This window comes from Triticum urartu, chromosome 1A (assembly GCF_056163025.1).
Source record: "Triticum urartu cultivar PI428250 chromosome 1A, HENAU_Tu73, whole genome shotgun sequence".
Classification (NCBI taxonomy): domain Eukaryota; kingdom Viridiplantae; phylum Streptophyta; class Magnoliopsida; order Poales; family Poaceae; genus Triticum; species Triticum urartu.
In genome coordinates this window covers 539,457,185-539,474,684 of record NC_141873.1, presented here as the reverse complement: position 1 = coordinate 539,474,684, position 17,500 = coordinate 539,457,185, and the positions used below count along the sequence as shown (strand labels likewise).

At 44.5% G+C, this 17,500-nt stretch overlaps 1 protein-coding gene and 1 long non-coding RNA gene across 9 annotated transcripts; one reads left to right on the top strand and one right to left on the bottom strand.

Moving 5' to 3' along the window:
- Positions 1 to 10,678: 10,678 nt before the first annotated feature.
- LOC125527211 (uncharacterized) lies at positions 10,679 to 15,489 on the top strand. 8 transcript variants are annotated; one of them, XR_015609224.1, is made up of 4 exons: positions 10,679 to 11,894; positions 12,151 to 12,270; positions 13,100 to 13,227; positions 13,312 to 15,489. It is a non-coding gene; the product is annotated as an uncharacterized LOC125527211 (long non-coding RNA). The 8 variants fall into 8 exon arrangements; XR_015609225.1 differs by having other exon boundaries at positions 13,100 to 13,405; positions 14,274 to 15,489; XR_015609221.1 differs by having other exon boundaries at positions 13,100 to 13,405; positions 13,971 to 15,489.
- Positions 15,490 to 15,580: 91 nt separating this feature from the next.
- LOC125527199 (myb-related protein Hv33-like) lies at positions 15,581 to 16,853 on the bottom strand. The gene is made up of 2 exons (XM_048691748.2): positions 16,351 to 16,853; positions 15,581 to 16,261 (listed from the first exon to the last, which is right to left on the bottom strand). Exons 1-2 carry the CDS (start codon positions 16,566 to 16,568, stop codon positions 15,637 to 15,639), a joined length of 843 nt encoding a protein of 280 aa, XP_048547705.1. The 5' UTR covers positions 16,569 to 16,853; the 3' UTR covers positions 15,581 to 15,636.
- Between the last annotated feature and the right edge of the window lie 647 nt (positions 16,854 to 17,500).

Below are 17,500 nucleotides of genomic sequence, written 5' to 3'. Positions count from 1 at the left end.
CCTTGACCTTATGACAACTAGAACCGGATACTAAATAAAACACACCCTTCCAAGTGCCAGATACAACCGGTGATCGCTCTCTCACAGGGCGACGAGGGGAGGATCATCGGTTAGGATTATGCTATACGATGCTGCTTGGAGGACTTCAGTCTACTCTCTTCTACATGCTGCAAGACGGAGGCTGCCAGAAGCGTAGTCTTCGAAAGGACTAGCTATCCCCCTCTTATTCCGGCTTTCTGCAGTTCAGTCCACATATGATACCCTTATTCCATTTGATACCCATGCATATGTAGTGTAGCTCCTTGCTTGCGAGTACTTTGGATGAGTACTCACGGTTGCTTTCTCCCCCTTTTTCCCCCTTTCCTTTCTTTCTGGTTGTCGCAACCAGATGCTGGAGTCCAGGAGCCAGACGCCACCGTCGATGACGACTCCTACTACACCGGAGGTGCCTACTACTACGTGATGCCCGCTGACGACGACCAGGAGTAGTTAGGAGGATCCCAGGCAGGAGGGCTGCGCCTCTTTCGATCTGTATCCCAGTTTGTGCTAGCCTTCTTAAGGCATACTTGTTTAACTTATGTCTGTACTCAGATATTGTTGCTTCCGCTGACTCGTCTATGATCGAGCTCTTGTATTCGAGCCCTCCAGGCCCCTGGCTTGTAATATGATGCTTGTATGACTTATTTTTATTTGTAGAGTTGTGTTGTGATATCTTCCCGTGAGTCCCTGATCTTGATCGTACACATTTGCGTGCATGATTAGTGTACGATTGAATCGGGGGCGTCACAAAACGTCACAACGTAACTGGGTGATTATAAAGGAGTACTACAGGTGTCTCCAAAGGTACATGTTGGGTTGGCGTATTTCGAGATTAGGATTTGTCACTCCGAATGTCGGAGAGGTATCTCTGGGCCCTCTCGGTAATGCACATCACTTAAGCCTTGCAAGAATTGCAACTAATGAGTTAGTTGCGGGATGATGTATTACGGAACGAGTAAAGAGACTTGCCGGTAACGAGATTGAACTAGGTATTGGATACCGACGATCGAATCTCGGGCAAGTAACATACCGATGACAAAGGGAACAACGTATGTTGTTATGCGGTCTGACCGATAAAGATCTTCGTAGAATATGCAGGAGCCAATATGGGCATCCAGGTCCCGCTATTGGTTATTGACCGGAGACGTGTCTCGGTCATGTCTACATTGTTCTCGAACCGTAGGGTCCGCACGCTTAAGGTTTCGATGATAGTTATATTATGAGTTTATGAGTTTTGATGTACCGAAGGAGTTCGGAGTCCCGGATGAGATCGGGGACATGACGAGGAGTCTCGAAATGGTCGAGACGTAAAGATCGATATATTGGACGACTATATTCGGACATCGGAAAGGTTCCGAGTGATTCGGATATTTTTCGGAGTACTGGGTAGTTACGGGAGAAGCAATGGGCCTTGATGGGCTTTAGTGGGAAGAGGAGAAAGGGCCAAGGGGCTGCTGCGCCCCCCTCCCCTCTAGTCCGAATTGGACTAGGGAAAAGGGGGCCGGCCACCTCTCCTTCTCCTCCACTTCCTTCTCCCTTCCTCCCCTCTTGGTGGACTCCTACTAGGACTTGGAGTCCTAGTAGGACTCCACATCCTGGCCGCACCAACCTTGGCCGGCCTCCTCCTCCTCCATCCTTTATATACTGAGGCAAGGGGCACCCCAAACACACAAGTTGATCTTCGTGATCGTTCCTTAGCCGTGTGCGGTGCCCCCCTCCACCATATTCCACCTCGGTCATATTGTAGCGGTGCTTAGGCGAAGCCCTGCGACGATAGAACATCAAGATCGTCACCACGCCGTCGTGCTGACGGAACTCCTCCCCGATGCTTTGCTGGATCGGAGCCCGGGGATCGTCATCGAGCTGAACGTGTGCCAAGAACTCGGAGGTGCCGGAGTAACGGTGCTTGGATCGGTCATATCGTGAAGACGTACGACTACATCAACCGCGTTGTGCTAACGCTTCCGCTGTTGATCTACAAGGTACGTAGATCACGCTCTCCCCTCGTTGCTATGCATCACCATGATCTTGCGTGTGCGTAGGAAATTTTTGAAATTACTACGTTCCCCAACAGTGGCATCCGAGCCTAGGTTTTATATGTTGATGTTATATGCACGAGTAGAACACAAGTGAGTTGTGGGCGATATAAGTCATACTGCCTACCAGCATGTCATACTTTGGTTCGGCGGTATTGTTGGATGAAGCGGCCCAGACCGACATTACGCGTACGCTTACGCGAGACCGGTTCTCCCGACGTGCTTTGCACAGAGGTGGCTTGTGGGTGACAGTTTCTCCAACTTTAGTTGAACCAAGTGTGGCTACGCCTGGTCCTTGCGAAGGTTAAAACGGAGTCAAATTGACAAACTATCATTGTGGTTTTGATGCGTAGGTGAGATTGGTTCTTACTTAAGCCCGTAGCAGCCACGTAAAACTTGCAACAACAAAGTAGAGGACGTCTAACTTGTTTTTGCAGGGCATGTTGTGATGTGATATGGTCAAAACCTGATGAGATATAAGTTGTTGTATGATATGATCATGTTTTGTTAAAGTTATCGGCAACTGGCAAAAGCCTTATAGTTGTCTCTTTATTGCATAAGATGCAAGCGCCAAATAATTGCTTTACTTTATCGCTATGCGATAGCAATAGTTGCAAGAGCAATAGTTGGCGAGACGACCGTGTGACGACACATTGATATAGATCAAGATGATGGAGATCATGGTGTCATGCCAGTGACGATAGAGATCATGACAGTACTTTGGAGATGGAGATCAAAGGCGCAAGATGATGATGGCCATATCATGTCACATATTTTGATTGCATATGATGTTTATCTTTTATACATCTTATTTTGCTTAGTTTGACGGTAGCATTTTAAGATGATCTCTCACTAATTATCAAGAAGTGTTCTCCCTGAGTATGCACGGTTGCGAAAGTTCTTCGTGCTGAGACACCACGTGATGATCGGGTGTGATAGGTTCTACGTTCAAATACAACGGGTGCAAAACAGTTGCACACGCGGAATACTCATGTTATACTTGACGAGCCAAGCATATACAGATATGGCCTCGGAACACGGAGACCTAAAGGTCGAGCGTGAATCATATAGTAGATATGATCAACATAGTGATGTTCACCAATGAAACTACTCCATCTCACATGATGATCGGACATGGTTTAGTTGATTTGGATCACGTAATCACTTAGAGGATTAGAGGGATGTCTATCTAAGTGGGAGTTCTTAAGTAATATGATTAATTGAACTTAAATTTATCATGAACTTAGTCCTGGTAGTATTTTGCAAATTATGTTGTAGATCAATAGCTCGCGTTGTTGCTTCCCTGTGTTTATTTTGATATGTTCCTAGAGAAAATTGTGTTGAAAGATGTTAGTAGCAATGATGCGGATTGGATCCGTGATCTGAGGTTTATCCTCATTGCTGCACAGAAGAATTATGTCCTTGATGCACCGCTAGGTGACGGACCTATTGCAGGAGCAGATGCAGACGTTATAAACGTTTGGCTAGCTCAATATGATGACTACTTGATAGTTTAGTGCACCATGCTTAATGGCTTAGAATCGGGACTTCAAAGACGTTTTGAACGTCATGGAGCATATAAGATGTTCCAGGAGTTGAAGTTAATATTTCAAGCAAATACCCGAGTTGAGAGATATGAAGTCTCCAACAAGTTCTATAGCTAAAAGATGGAGGAGAATCGCTCAACTAGTGAGCATGTGCCCAGATTGTCTGAGTACTACAATCGCTTGAATCAAGTGGGAGTTAATCTTCCAGATAAGATAGTGATTGACAGAATTCTCTAGTCACCATCACCAAGTTAGTAGAACTTCGTGATGAACTATGATATGCAAGGGATAACGGAAACGATTCCCAAGCTCTTCGTAATGCGGAAATTGATGAAGGTAGAAATCGAGAAAAACATCAAGTGTTGATGGTAGACAAGACCACTAGTTTCAAGAAATGGGCAGAGGGAAGAAGGGGAACTTCAAAAAGAACAGCAAGCAAGTTGCTGCTCAAGTGAAGAAGCCCAAGTCTGGTCCTAAGCCTGAGACTAAGTGCTTCTACTGCAAAGGGACTGGTCACTGGAAGCGGAACTGCCCCAAGTATTTGGCGGATAAGAAGGATGGCAAAGTGAACAAAAGTATATTTGATATACATGTTATTGATGTGTACTTTACTAGTGTTTATAGCAACCCCTCAGTATTTGATACTGGATCAGTTGCTAAGAGTAGTAACTCGAAACAGGAGTTGCAGAATAATCAGAGACTAGTTAAGGGTGAAGTGACGATGCGTGTTGGAAGTAGTTCCAAGATTGATATGATCATCATCGCACACTCCCCTATACTTTCGGGATTAGTGTTGAACCTGAATAAGTGTTATTTGGTGTTTGCGTTGAGCATGAATATGATTTGATCATGTTTATTGTAATACGGTTATTCATTTAAGTAAGAGAATAAATTGTTGTTCTGTTTACATGAATAAAACCTTATATGGTTACACACCCAATGAAAATAGTTCGTTGGATCTCGATCGTAGTGATACACATAATCATAATATTGAAACCAAAAGATGCAAAGTTAATAATGATAGTGCAACTTATTTGTGGCACTGCCGTTTAGGTCATATTGGTGTAAAGCGCATGAAGAAACTCCATGCTGATGGGATTTTGGAATCACTTGATTATGAATCACTTGATGATTGCGAACCATGCCTCATGGGCAAGATGACTAAGACTCCGTTCTCCGGAGCGAGCAACTGACTTATTGGAAATAATACATACTGATGTATGCGGTCCGATGAGTGTTAAGGCTCACGGCAAGTACCGTTATTTTCCGAACTTCACAGATGATTTGAGCAGATATGGGTATATCTACTTGATGAAACAAAGGTCTGAAACATTTGAAAAGTTCAAAGAATTTCAGAGTGAAGTGGAGAATCATCGTAACAAAAATGAAAGTTTCTACGATATGATCGCAGAAGTAAAATATTTGAGTTACGAAGTTTGGTCTTCAATTAAAACAATGTGGAATAGTTCACAAACTCATGCCACCTGGAACACCACAGCATAATGGTGTGTTCGAATGTCATAACCGTACTTTATTAGATATGGTGCGATCTATGATGTCTCTTACCGATCTACCACTATCGTTTTGGGGTTATGCATTAGAGACAGCTGCATTCACGTTAAATAGGGCACCATCTAAGTCCGTTGAGACGACACAATCTGAACTGTGGTTTGGCAAGAAACCAAAGTTGTCGTTTCTTAAAGTTTGGGACTGCGATGCTTATGTGAAAAAGTTTCAACATGATAAGCTCGAACCCAAATCGGAGAAGTAAATCTTCATAGGTTACCCAAAAAGAAAATGTTGGGTACACCTTCTATCACAGATCCGAAGGCAAGTTATTCATTGCTGAGAATGGATCCTTTCTAGAGAAGGAGTTTCTCTCGAAAGAAGTGAGTGGGAGGAAAGTAAAACTTGATGAGGTAATTGTACCTGCTCCCTTATTGGAAAGTAGTTCATCACAGAAATCTGTTCTTGTGACTACTACACCAATTAGTGAGAAAGCTAATGATGATGATCATGTAACTTCAGATCAAGTTACTACCGAATCTCGTAGGTAAACCAGAGTGAGATCCGCACCAGAGTGGTACAGTAATCCTGTTCTAGAAGTCATGTTACTAGACCATGACGAACTTGCGAACTATGAGGAAGCGATGATGAGCCCAGATTCCGCGAAATGGTTTGAGGCCATGAAATCTGAGATATGATCCATGTATGAGAACAAAGTATGGACTTTGATGGATTTGCCCGATGATCGGCAAGCCATAGAAAATAAATGGATCTTCAAGAGGAAGACGGACGCTGATAGTAGTGTTACTATCTACAAAGCTAGAATTGTCGCAAAAGGTTTTCGATAAGTTCAAGGTGTTGACTACGATGAGATTTTCTCACTCGTATCTATGCTTAAGTCTGTCCGAATCATGTTAGCAATTGCCGCATTTTATGAAATCTGGCAAATAGATAAACAAAACTGCATTCCTTAATGGATTTACTAAAGAAGAGTTGTATATGATACAAACAGAAGGTTTTGTCAATCCTAAAGGTGCTAACAAAATATGCAAGCTCCAGCGATCCATCTATGGACTGGTGCAAGCATCTCGGGGTTGGAATATATGCTTTGATAAGTTGATCAAAGCATATAGTTTTATACAGACTTGCGATGAAGCCTGTATTTACAAGAAAGTGAGTGGGAGCACTACAACATTTCTGATAAGTATATGTGAATGACATATTGTTGATCGGAAATAATATAGAATTATTCTGCAAAGCATAAAGGAGTGTTTGAAAGGAGTTTTTCAAAGAAAGACCTAGGTGAAGCTGCTTACATATTGAGTATCAAGATCTATAGAGATAGATCAAGACACTTGATAAGTTTTTTCAATGAGTACATACCTTGACAAGATTTTGAAGTAGTTCAAAATGAAACAGTCAAAGAAAAGGTTTCTTGCCTGTGTTACAAGGTGTGAAGTTGAGTAAGACTCAAAGCCCGACCACGGCAGAAGATAGAAAGAGAATGAAAGTCATTCCCTATGCCTCAGTCATAGGTTCTATAAAGTATGCCATGCTGTATACCAGATCTATTGTATGCCCTACCACTAAGTTTGGCAAGGGAGTACGATAGTGATCTAGGAGTAGATCACTGGACAGCGGTCAAAATTATCCTTAGTGGAATAAGGATATGTTTCTTCATTATGGAAGTGAAAAAAGGTTCGTCGTAAAGGGTTACGCCGATGCTAGTTTTGACACTAATCTAGATGACTCTAAGTCTCGGTCTAGATACATATTGAAAGTGGGAGCAATTAGCTAGAGTAGCTCTATGCAGAGCATTGTTGACATAGAAATTTGCAAAATACATGCGGATCTGAATGTGGCAGACCCGTTGACTAAGATTCTCTCACAAGCAAAACATGATCACACCTTAGTACTCCTTGGGTGTTAATCACATAGCGATGTGAACTAGATTACTGAATCTAGTAAACCCTTTGGGTGTTGGTCACATGGCGATGTGAACTATGGGTGTTAATCACATGATGATGTGAACTATCGATGTTAATCACATGGTGATGTGATCTAGATTATTAACTCTAGTGCAAGTGGGAGACTGAAGGAAATATGCCCTAGAGGCAATAATGAAGTTATTATTTATTTCCTTATTTCATGATAAATGTTTATTATTCATGCTAGAATTGTATTAACCGGAAACATGATACATGTGTGAATACATAGACAAACAGAGTGTCACTAGTATGCCTCTACTTGACTAGCTCGTTAATCAAAGATGGTTATGTTTCCTAACCATGGACAAAGAGTTGTTATTTGATTAACGGGATCACATCATTAGTTGAATGATCTGATTGACATGACCCATTTCATTAGCTTAGCACCCGATCGTTTAGTATGTTGCTATTGCTTTCTTCATGACTTATACATGTTCCTATGACTATGAGATTATGCAACTCCCGTTTGCCGGAGGAACACTTTGGGTGCTACCAAACGTCACAACGTAACTGGGGGATTATAAAGGAGTACTACAGGTGTCTCCAAAGGTACATGTTGGGTTGGCGTATTTCGAGATTAGGATTTGTCACTCCGAATGTCGGAGAGGTATCTCTGGGCCCTCTCGGTAATGCACATCACTTAAGCCTTGCAAAAATTGCAACTAATGAGTTAGTTGCGGGATGATGTATTACGGAACGAGTAAAGAGACTTGCCGGTAACGAGATTGAACTAGGTATTGGATACCGACGATCGAATCTCGGGCAAGTAACATACCGATGACAAAGGGAACAACGTATGTTGTTATGCGGTCTGACCGATAAAGATCTTCGTAGAATATGTAGGAGCCAATATGGGCATCCAGGTCCCGCTATTGGTTATTGACCGAAGACGTGTCTCGGTCATGTCTACATTGTTCACGAACCGTAGGGTCCGCACGCTTAAGGTTTCGATGACAGTTATATTATGAGTTTATGAGTTTTGATGTACCGAAGGAGTTCGGAGTCCCGGATGAGATCGGGGACATGACGGGGAGTCTTGAAATGGTCGAGACGTAAAGATCGATATATTGGACGACTATATTCGGACATCGGAAAGGTTCCGAGTGATTCGGGTATTTTTCGGAGTACCGGGTAGTTACGGGAGAAGCAATGGGCCTTGATGGGCTTTAGTGGGAAGAGGAGAAAGGGCCAAGGGGCTGCTGCGCCCCCCCTCCCCTCTAGTCCGAATTGGACTAGGGAAAAGGGGGCCGGCCACCTCTCCTTCTCCTCCACTTCCTTCTCCCTTCCTCCCCTCTTGGTGGACTCCTACTAGGACTTGGAGTCCTAGTAGGACTCCACATCCTGGCCGCACCAACCTTGGCCGGCCTCCTCCTCCTCCATCCTTTATATACTTAGGCAAGGGGCACCCCAAACACACAAGTTGATCTTCGTGATCGTTCCTTAGCCGTGTGCGGTGCCCCCCTCCACCATATTCCACCTCGGTCATATTGTAGCGGTGCTTAGGCGAAGCCCTGCGACGATAGAACATCAAGATCGTCACCACGCCATCGTGCTGACGGAACTCCTCCCCGACGCTTTGCTGGATCGGAGCCCAGGGATCGTCATCGAGCTGAACGTGTGCCAAGAACTCGGAGGTGCCGGAGTAACGGTGCTTGGATCGGTCAGATCGTGAAGACGTACGACTACATCAACCGCGTTGTGCTAACGCTTCCGCTGTTGATCTACAAGGTACGTAGATCACGCTCTCCCCTCGTTGCTATGCATCACCATGATCTTGCGTGTGCGTAGGAAATTTTTGAAATTACTACGTTCCCCAACATTAGCCCAGGTAAACTTTCTACCAGAGAGCTCTATCTCTCTCAGATCCAAGCTTTCAATAATAGTGTTGAACATAAACGACCACCTGCCGTCAAAATTATCGTTGTTCTTCTCCTCTCTCCTCCTAATGATATTGAAGTCACCCCCAACCAAAATTGGAAGCTGCTCAGACCCGCAGATTCGAACAAGGTCCGCCAAAAACTCCGGTTTAAGCTCTGGCTGTGCAGCACCATATACCGCCACCAAAGCCCAGTTAAAACCATCAGCTTTAGACCTGACTCGAAACTTGACCGCAAAGTCACCCATCACTACGTTGCGGACTTCTAGCGAGTCGCATCTCACCCCAAGCAAGATCCCACCCGATCTTCCTCGCGGAGGAAGGCAATGCCAATCGAAGTCAACACCGCCCACAAGAGAGGTAAGAAACTGGGGTGCAAAGTTCTCATGACCAGTTCCCGAGAGAGCAACAAAATCTAATCGATGCTCTAAAGATGCCTCAGCAAGAAACCTTCTTTTAGCCAAGTCTTTCAAACCTCTGCTATTCCAAAAGATTCCTTTCATATTTCATCATGAAATTTTTTTGTAGTCCGAATCCTAGCACTCCGACGAACCGCAGAAGTGGGATAAATCTTCCGCCTCCACTTGCGTTTGGGTCTACTTTGATCCTCCGTCCGATCTTCATAAGGAAATCTGCCATGTATGATTTTATTTGATGGCATTAAGTTAAAGTACTATTTTTTCCATATGGTAACTAGGAGTTTTGCTATAGTTATTTTTGTGTGTGTTTTATCCGTATGTGATGTATGAAATCCTACAAATGTGGTAGTTTATATATTTTCTTCTAAATTTTTAGCATGTGAAATTCTTTATTCATTTTTTGGATGTACAATACCTGATCAATTTGAACATGAAGAAAATTTTATTATGCACATCATGCATTTTTTGTGTTGCTCAACTATTTAAAGTAAGATCCAAATACGAGTATTTGCAATTTGATAGTGCGTCACCTGGGAATGGGCTTTTTGGCCAATTGTTGGCTCAGAGATGTGTTTCCTTTTAGCGGTAACTTTTGTCGGGATAACTCCAGAGCTATGTATGCCAGCTATTGGCGTTCAAAATAAACAAGAAATATTACACGGATAACTAAGGGAAATTGTGCCTATCCTCTGAAGCATGCTTTCAGGAATTGCTAGGGACTTGAGAGGGCACAGAAGCACATAACCATGAAAGACATTTCCAAAAAAAATTTGAAGCGTCATGAATCTAATATAAATCTTGATAGAATCCATGTTCATGCACAAAAGTAATCAAGGGTCAATAAATTAAACCAATTCGCGCGGTTACGTTGTTGGCTATGATGCACAACTGCCCTAGAAGTGTGTACATCTGGGTAATTTGCTAAAATAATACAATTTACTGAAAGCATCTAATTTGTTCAGCATGCAAGATGAAGTAGCCTATACAATTGGAAACGATGCTATAGATGACCTCAAGTAGCACTAACTTGCGATTTTATGGTGTGCGCCCTTTCTCTTAAAAATAGAGGGAGAAAGAAAGAAAATCTTTACCTACTAATAAACCACCGATTGCTTCTGGTCGTCCGTCGTTACTACTTTTGCAAAAAAGTACCTGTAGTTTTGGGTATTCAACCCGCAGTCCTTTTTAAAGTGGTAAATATAAGAAAACGTTTCATTCTTGCAAAAGAGACCCTGTAGTTTTGGGTATTCAACCCGTGGACCGAGCAGACTGAAAAAAACAACCACACACGGAGGACGGGCTCACCTCCTCTCCCTCTCGCCCACGATGTCCTCGCCGCCGCCACCACCCATGCCGTCCGCTTCCGGTGAGCTCCGGCGCCACGCACCATGCCCCTGAGCTCCCAACGGTCCTCTCCTCCCTCCCCTCCAGCCAGATTCTCTGCTCCCGGCCTCTACCGCCCGCTCGCAACCCCATCCCCATGGCTAGGGTTTCAAGCAGGGCTTCGCCGACGTCAAGGGCATCTTCACGGAGATGTGAAGGATGCCATGGACCTGCAGCTCCTCATGGTTTTATCATGTTCCTATCTCATCCGCTCCCTTTCCCGTCCCTTCCCCATCTCGGTTCCTTCCCTTCTTGCGCAGGTCAGCAGGGAGGAACTATAGCCAGCAGCACCTCCTCACCTTGGATGACGCCTCTGCTGTGCCAAAATAGGGCAAGCAACCCCATCTGCTCTCAATCTCACCCATTAGCACAAGTCCAGTTTTTTTGAACAAAATTCTGCTACTACACGAACAAGTCCATGAATAGATCTATTTTTATTTGTGAATTGATATCCTTCCAAACACAGACAGTGTATATATGTGCTGTTTTTATTTTTGTACCCTTTTCATTTTTGTGCTTTTATATGTAAGCTCATAAAATAGTTATACTGAAAATGACATGTAAGTTCTTACTGTGGGAGTATGACGACATGAAATTCTAACTGAATTCTTTTCAGCTGGAAAACGCCTTTCTGCAAACAGGAAATAAATTATTCAATTCTTGGTTCCACATAGTCCTAATTGCTTACAGTTTTATCTCTGTTCAATCTATCTTACTGAATTTCTGAACAACCAGGGTTGCTAGCATGCTGTGTGCCGGATTTGTTTTTTTGAAATTGTTTCACGGCTATTTGAGTGCTTTTGTTCGTTCTGTTCATCAGTTCTTTCTGGTGTAGTGACTCAAGAAGTGATTCTTCTGCAAAGTGATGTGCTCTCAATTGAGCCAGGCTCCAGGAAAGGTGACCAAGTGGTGTGTGTTCACCTAGCCGAGCATAATCTGAACGACTCCAACTGTTGTGTACAAATCCAGCTATGCAAGTGCAAGTAAAACTACGGTGGTTGTTGCATCCACAGGCTGAGTACAAGGCAGGCTGACTACTAGGAGCCAGTATGACAAGTCTACAAAGATCTCCAGTACTTACAAGGCTCAGTCTGTACAAGGTAAAGATCATAGTGTACTTCACCCCTTGATTATTTCTGAAATGAGATGTTTTTCAGTGGATTGATATGTGAGCTGAGAGTGTGTCGGTTCCCTTTTGTGCTAATCTGAATTACATGTGGCTGGTTGGTTAATTGTTGTCCATGTGGTTTCCAGGATTTTCGTATGTTTGTAAGCTTGTCATTATTCTTATTTTCCAGACTAGATCTGACTGTGGGTATAAAACTTTCTTATTTACTCGATTTGCTACTCATGCAGGGGGTGTCTCAGTCTGGTTTGCCGTAGGTCTTCATCGCTATGTTGAATCACATGCTCCTTATAGTCTAATGCAAGTTGCTCATATTCAGAAAATTGGTTACTCTTGAATGAGGAAATAAGGTGCTGATATAAGCATTAACATTAGAGTTCACAATCAGGAACTAACTAAAGCATTAACATTGTATAGACATACATTAAAACAATCAGTGCCGATGCTAATTTCAGCCTTTTATTTCTGGAGTCAAGGGATAACCTTTATTTGAATGTTTATATTTTTATTTCAATTGGAAACAATCTTGATGCACCATTGAAGTTATTTAATAAGAACTATCAACTACTCCTTTTCTATTTTTGCATATTAATGGCCCCAGGTACTCAACTGAGGAACACACCATGCCACTTCGAATCAATATTATCACCATGTATGGAAGATACTAGGAACCATGACTTTCTGATGAATATTCTTATGCCATAGAAGTTTCTCACTTATATAAATTAAATTTAACTCACAGTATAGAATGCACTTAGTAAAATAAAAAAGATCAGAACAAAAGTAGAAAATTTCCCCAAACAATTATGTTTACACTTCTCCTACTGTTTAGAGGTTGGTTTAGTTTTACCCTGTCAAGAAAAAAATCATATATAGTTCTCCAGAATTGGCCTGGCTTATCACATTGCGAAGATCCACACTATGGTAGTTCCCTTTGTAAACATGTACTTTCAGTCGTGGTGATATTTTTCAACCTAGATGTACCACATCATGCAAGTTAGATAAAGAATACAAATAAGAAATAACTAGGCCATATTAATGGTGGTTTCATTCTAAATAGGACTAAGCATAAGCTTGTAAAATAAAGAGCACATTAGTTGATTCTCTACATATAATATCACTGCATATTGCATTCAGGTTGTATAAGACTGAATTTGTTGTTTCTGTTCGATTCCGCAGATGTCAGTGTGAATTGGTCACTACTTTCGGAAAGTGTAGGTCAGTGGGTTACATTTTAGAAGATAACACAATAAGATTGGTGATGCCTTATGGACACATCGCTGTTAAGGATAATGCTTTTGCAATGGGTATTGACATTTCTGGTTGGTATAATGCAACACGGTGGAATCTCTTTGTAACATTGCAACTGAATATCTTGCGTGCAATTCAAGGTGTACAGTGATGTCGAGTGCACCGGGTTTGCAGAGCTGCCCCAAGTGCAAGCTCTACATTGACAGAGTGGATGCTTGCACCTTGCGCCTGCAGGTAACTATTGGTTCCCCAAGTCTCCTTCCTACGTGTGGGCACTGTATTTGGTACTTGTGTGGATCCACAATTTCTAGGTTGTAGAAACTACAGGACTACATGGTGATTTGTCAATGATCTTAAGTTGGCCGACTCTACTACATGGAAAGAATTAATTATGCAAATCCAAACTATTTCTGTATAAAGACTGGATACTACTGTTAATACTGATTTGGTTAACAACATTTAGCTCATGCAACTCTAATGCCAGTTTGGCCATCACTATCAGAAGTAACACCTATACAAGCTCTATTAGTAAACATCACAATTCATGAGTGTTGTTTGACATCACATTAGTGAGCTCCTCGCTCTTGTGATCATGTGTTATGGAGTCATAACCATTTTCAGTTATTTTCATGCCAGCACATTCGATGTTTTCTGTTTAATGTTAAATCATAACCATTAATTAGTCCATCAATGTCTTTTAGTATGTGTTTTCACTGCAAAAGTTTAACCATTGCAGTTTCCTGTGTGCAGAAGCTTGTAGTTTGTTAACTGATTTCTGTGATTTGTTTTCTGTATGCAGCCCCCACTTATGTGGATGGTTCGGCATATCCATATAAGCTTTGTCTTGCAATGATGGTCCAAAGTTTCAAAAAATATATTATATGAAGTTTCAAATTACTTTTTAAAAGTTTGATGCATCTCAAGGACAGTTAGTGGTTGTGTCCGGTATCTAAGTAGCACACAATTGTTGAAGGGTCATGACAGAATCAGAATTTCGCATTCCTTTTCCAAGGTAGCATGGATTCGGGAACTTATTCATCAGACTAATTAGAGAATATTTTTACTAATCTGGGCCGGATAACGTGGCGGCTCGAGTGACTAGGGGCGGCGCGGCTGCTAGATGCAGAACAGCGGTGGATGCTGGAGCTTGAAGGGTCCAGATCCGTGCGCGGTAGGGGTTGGGGAGGCGGATCCAGAGATGGGCGACAAGGAGAGGGTCGCTGGTGACGACGAGGAAGACCGGAGCGCATCTTCCCAGGTGGATCCATGGCATCCATGACTCCTGGGCAGAAAGGAGACATGGAGGTGAGGGACAGAAGGAGGCGCGGTGCGGCGACCTTACGTATTGAAAGTTCACTTCAAAAATCTGGAGAACTAGCTGTAACCCCCTTCTCATATCCTTGCACAGGTAAGCAACAAAGTTTGTTTTGGTGATTTTTGCCTTCTTTGATTGATACTTTTGAAGCATCTGATGGGTCTCATCTGTTTGTCAATTCGTTAGTTTACTGTAGCCTATATAGCTGTTGCCGACAGTAGACTATATTTGATTGACAAGCAACACATCATGCACTCCTACATACATGGATTCTGTTTGTACTTGACAGCAACAGACTACTCCAATGTATGAATATGTTTGTTTAAAAATGAAAGAATATGTATGAATATTAACTTCATACATGGAGTAAATTCGTAAAAGATGTATGGGATGAGTTTACTGATAAAAAAAGAATACAGAATGCCTGAATGACCCCAATGTACCCAGCTCTCACCGCCATATAGCTAGCACAAGAGCTTAAAAGCAAAGTGCCAGCATGCCTCATACATGTTCCAAGATAAACTAGAACATAGCTACAAATATAGTGCATCAGCAACGTTGTCTGCTACTCTGCTTCACGTACAGCGTCATTGCACATTCAGTTAGGTACGTGCAGGACCTTGCAACATTCAGTCAAGCAAGTAGCCGCTGCTGTTGGAACGCCGTTGTGTGGGCAGTGCTGAAGCAGTCGGCTCGTCCTCGGATTAGAGCAGTGCCGAGTCCGCCTGGTCGTCCTCGCAGCGGGGAAGTCCCGAGGCTGCCGGGTCGCAATCGAGTGCAGCAGCGCCGCGGCCACCGGTTCGCCGCCTGATAGAACAACACCAAGGCTACCAGGCCATCGTAGCGTCAAGCAGCACCGAGGGCCCATCTTTTTTTTATTTGTACTATAACAATATGAAGTTTGTATTTTAACAATCTTTTATTATTTTACATGTATTATGTCCAGCTTGCTGTTGCGAGTCCTTGTTTATTCTTGTGACGAATTTAACTATGATTTTCAGCTCATGGTGCAGTGGTCAATATTAAGATGAAGATAGAAAGATTTTTAACAGTAAAATAAAAGGAGAAGTTCTAATAAAATATGCAATGCCCCGTAGCAACGCATGGACATTTTACTATATATTTTTAAAATGAAAAAGGGAAAAAAATGTCAGAAGTAGTGTTCCAAGTTGAACTCGAAATTTGGGAGGAGGCTCTGCTCTTGGCATGGCAGCGAGAACTCATACTCCATCTCCGCGAAGGCCGGCTCCGCCTTGGCCCAGTGTAGCACCTCGCCATCGAGCATGCTTCCCACCTCGCCGTCGAGCATGCTGCCCACCTCACCGCCGTAGTTCCGGTTGCTGCTGTTGCTGGAGCTCTCCCCGTAGCCCAGGTTCTCCGACACGTCCAGCACGCAGCTGTAGTCTGCGGCGCCGAACCCGGCGTCTTCGTCCGCGCCCTCGTTTCCACCGCAGAACTGGCCATACAATGCCGCCGCGTTCGCCGCGCCGAGGTAGTCGGCGAACCCAGCGCCGTAGTCGGCGCACACCGGGAACGGGTGGAACACCGTCGGCTGCTTCGGAGCGAGGATGCCGTCCGCACCCGCGGCAAGGGGCTTGCGGTCTTCCTCTTCCGCGTCCGGCAATGCCGCCGTGGCCGTGAAGGCGGCGGCCATGGGTTTGTGCGTGGCCGGGTCGAGGCCTTGCTGCCGGAGCTTCTTCTTGATGCAGCTGTTCCAGAAGTTCTTGATCTCGTTGTCCGTCCGGCCCGGCAGGTGCGACGCGATCTGAGACCACCTGCACGCACACACGCATCAGTACTAGCTTCAAACCTTTCTGCGGTGCAAAATTAATAAGAACTGAATGCATTGCGTGGACGGCCATACCTGTTGCCGAGGATGTGGTGGAGCGCGACGATGTGGTCCTCCTCCTGCTGCGAGAAGCAGCCGCGCTTGAGGTCGGCGCGGAGGTAGTTGATCCACCGGAGGCGGCAGCTCTTGCCGCAACGGTTCAGCCCGGCGAGCCTGGTCTCGTCCTCCTCGGGCGACCACAGCCCCTTGCGGAGCTTGGGCTGCCCCACGCCGCCGGACAATGGACGCCCCATTCTATCGATCCCGTCGCGCGGCAGCTGCTGGCCTCGTAGCTAGCTATACTGACGAGCTAGGCAATGCCGGTCTATGTAATGGCGATCGGTATGATCGACGGCGGTTGCTTCCTCCCGATGGATCGTTGCCTGGTGGGCATATATGGTCAGGTATGTGTGGTGGAAGCGTGCGTGGCAAGAACCGCAAGCTCACTCGGCGAGAGAGACGGAGAGGAGTGAGTGAGTGAGGTGAGGCAGCGATCAAGTAGGTCCGAAGCAAGGCGCAGCAGTGATGGATTGGAGTTGAAGACACCTGCGGTTTGTGGCGCGCGGTGGGTTAAAATAGTGCGCCGGCCGTGCGTGCACTGTGGCGAAGGAGAGAAAGAGAGAGAGAGAGCCGTGCTGTGTCTGTTTCTCCATGTCATTTGGTAACCAGGGATCCTCTCGGGATCCCCCTCCTTTCCCTGGCTGGGAAATACCCGGGCCGAATCGGTCCGGGGAGCGTACCGCCACATTTGGTGCCCAACGAAGGGGTCGACCCCGGCCGTTTTCATGGCCCTTGCCCGGCTGAGATTTCCACTCCGCATGCTCCTCGTCTTCAAGGATCGCCTGCACCATTGTTGTCTCACCGAAGTACTCCTCCTCGTCCAATGAGCCGTCAGAAGGCTCAACATACTTCTCGTATATGTACTTTAAATCGAAAGTCATTGCTAGAAAGAAAAGGGGACAACTATTTTTAGCTTCCATGATTCATCGAACAGTTGTCGGGGATGGTGAGAATAGTAGCAGCGGATGGTACCTGGCGGGGCAGTCAGAGGACAGGAGTTGAACGGAGACGGAGGAGAAGCGTTATGGAGCATTGCTAGAGCGCTGGAGGTGCCGGAGTTGTAGAGTTTTGGCTTGTGTGCGGCGTGGTAGCCGGAGTGGTGGAACGGCGGCGAAGGCAAGAGGGA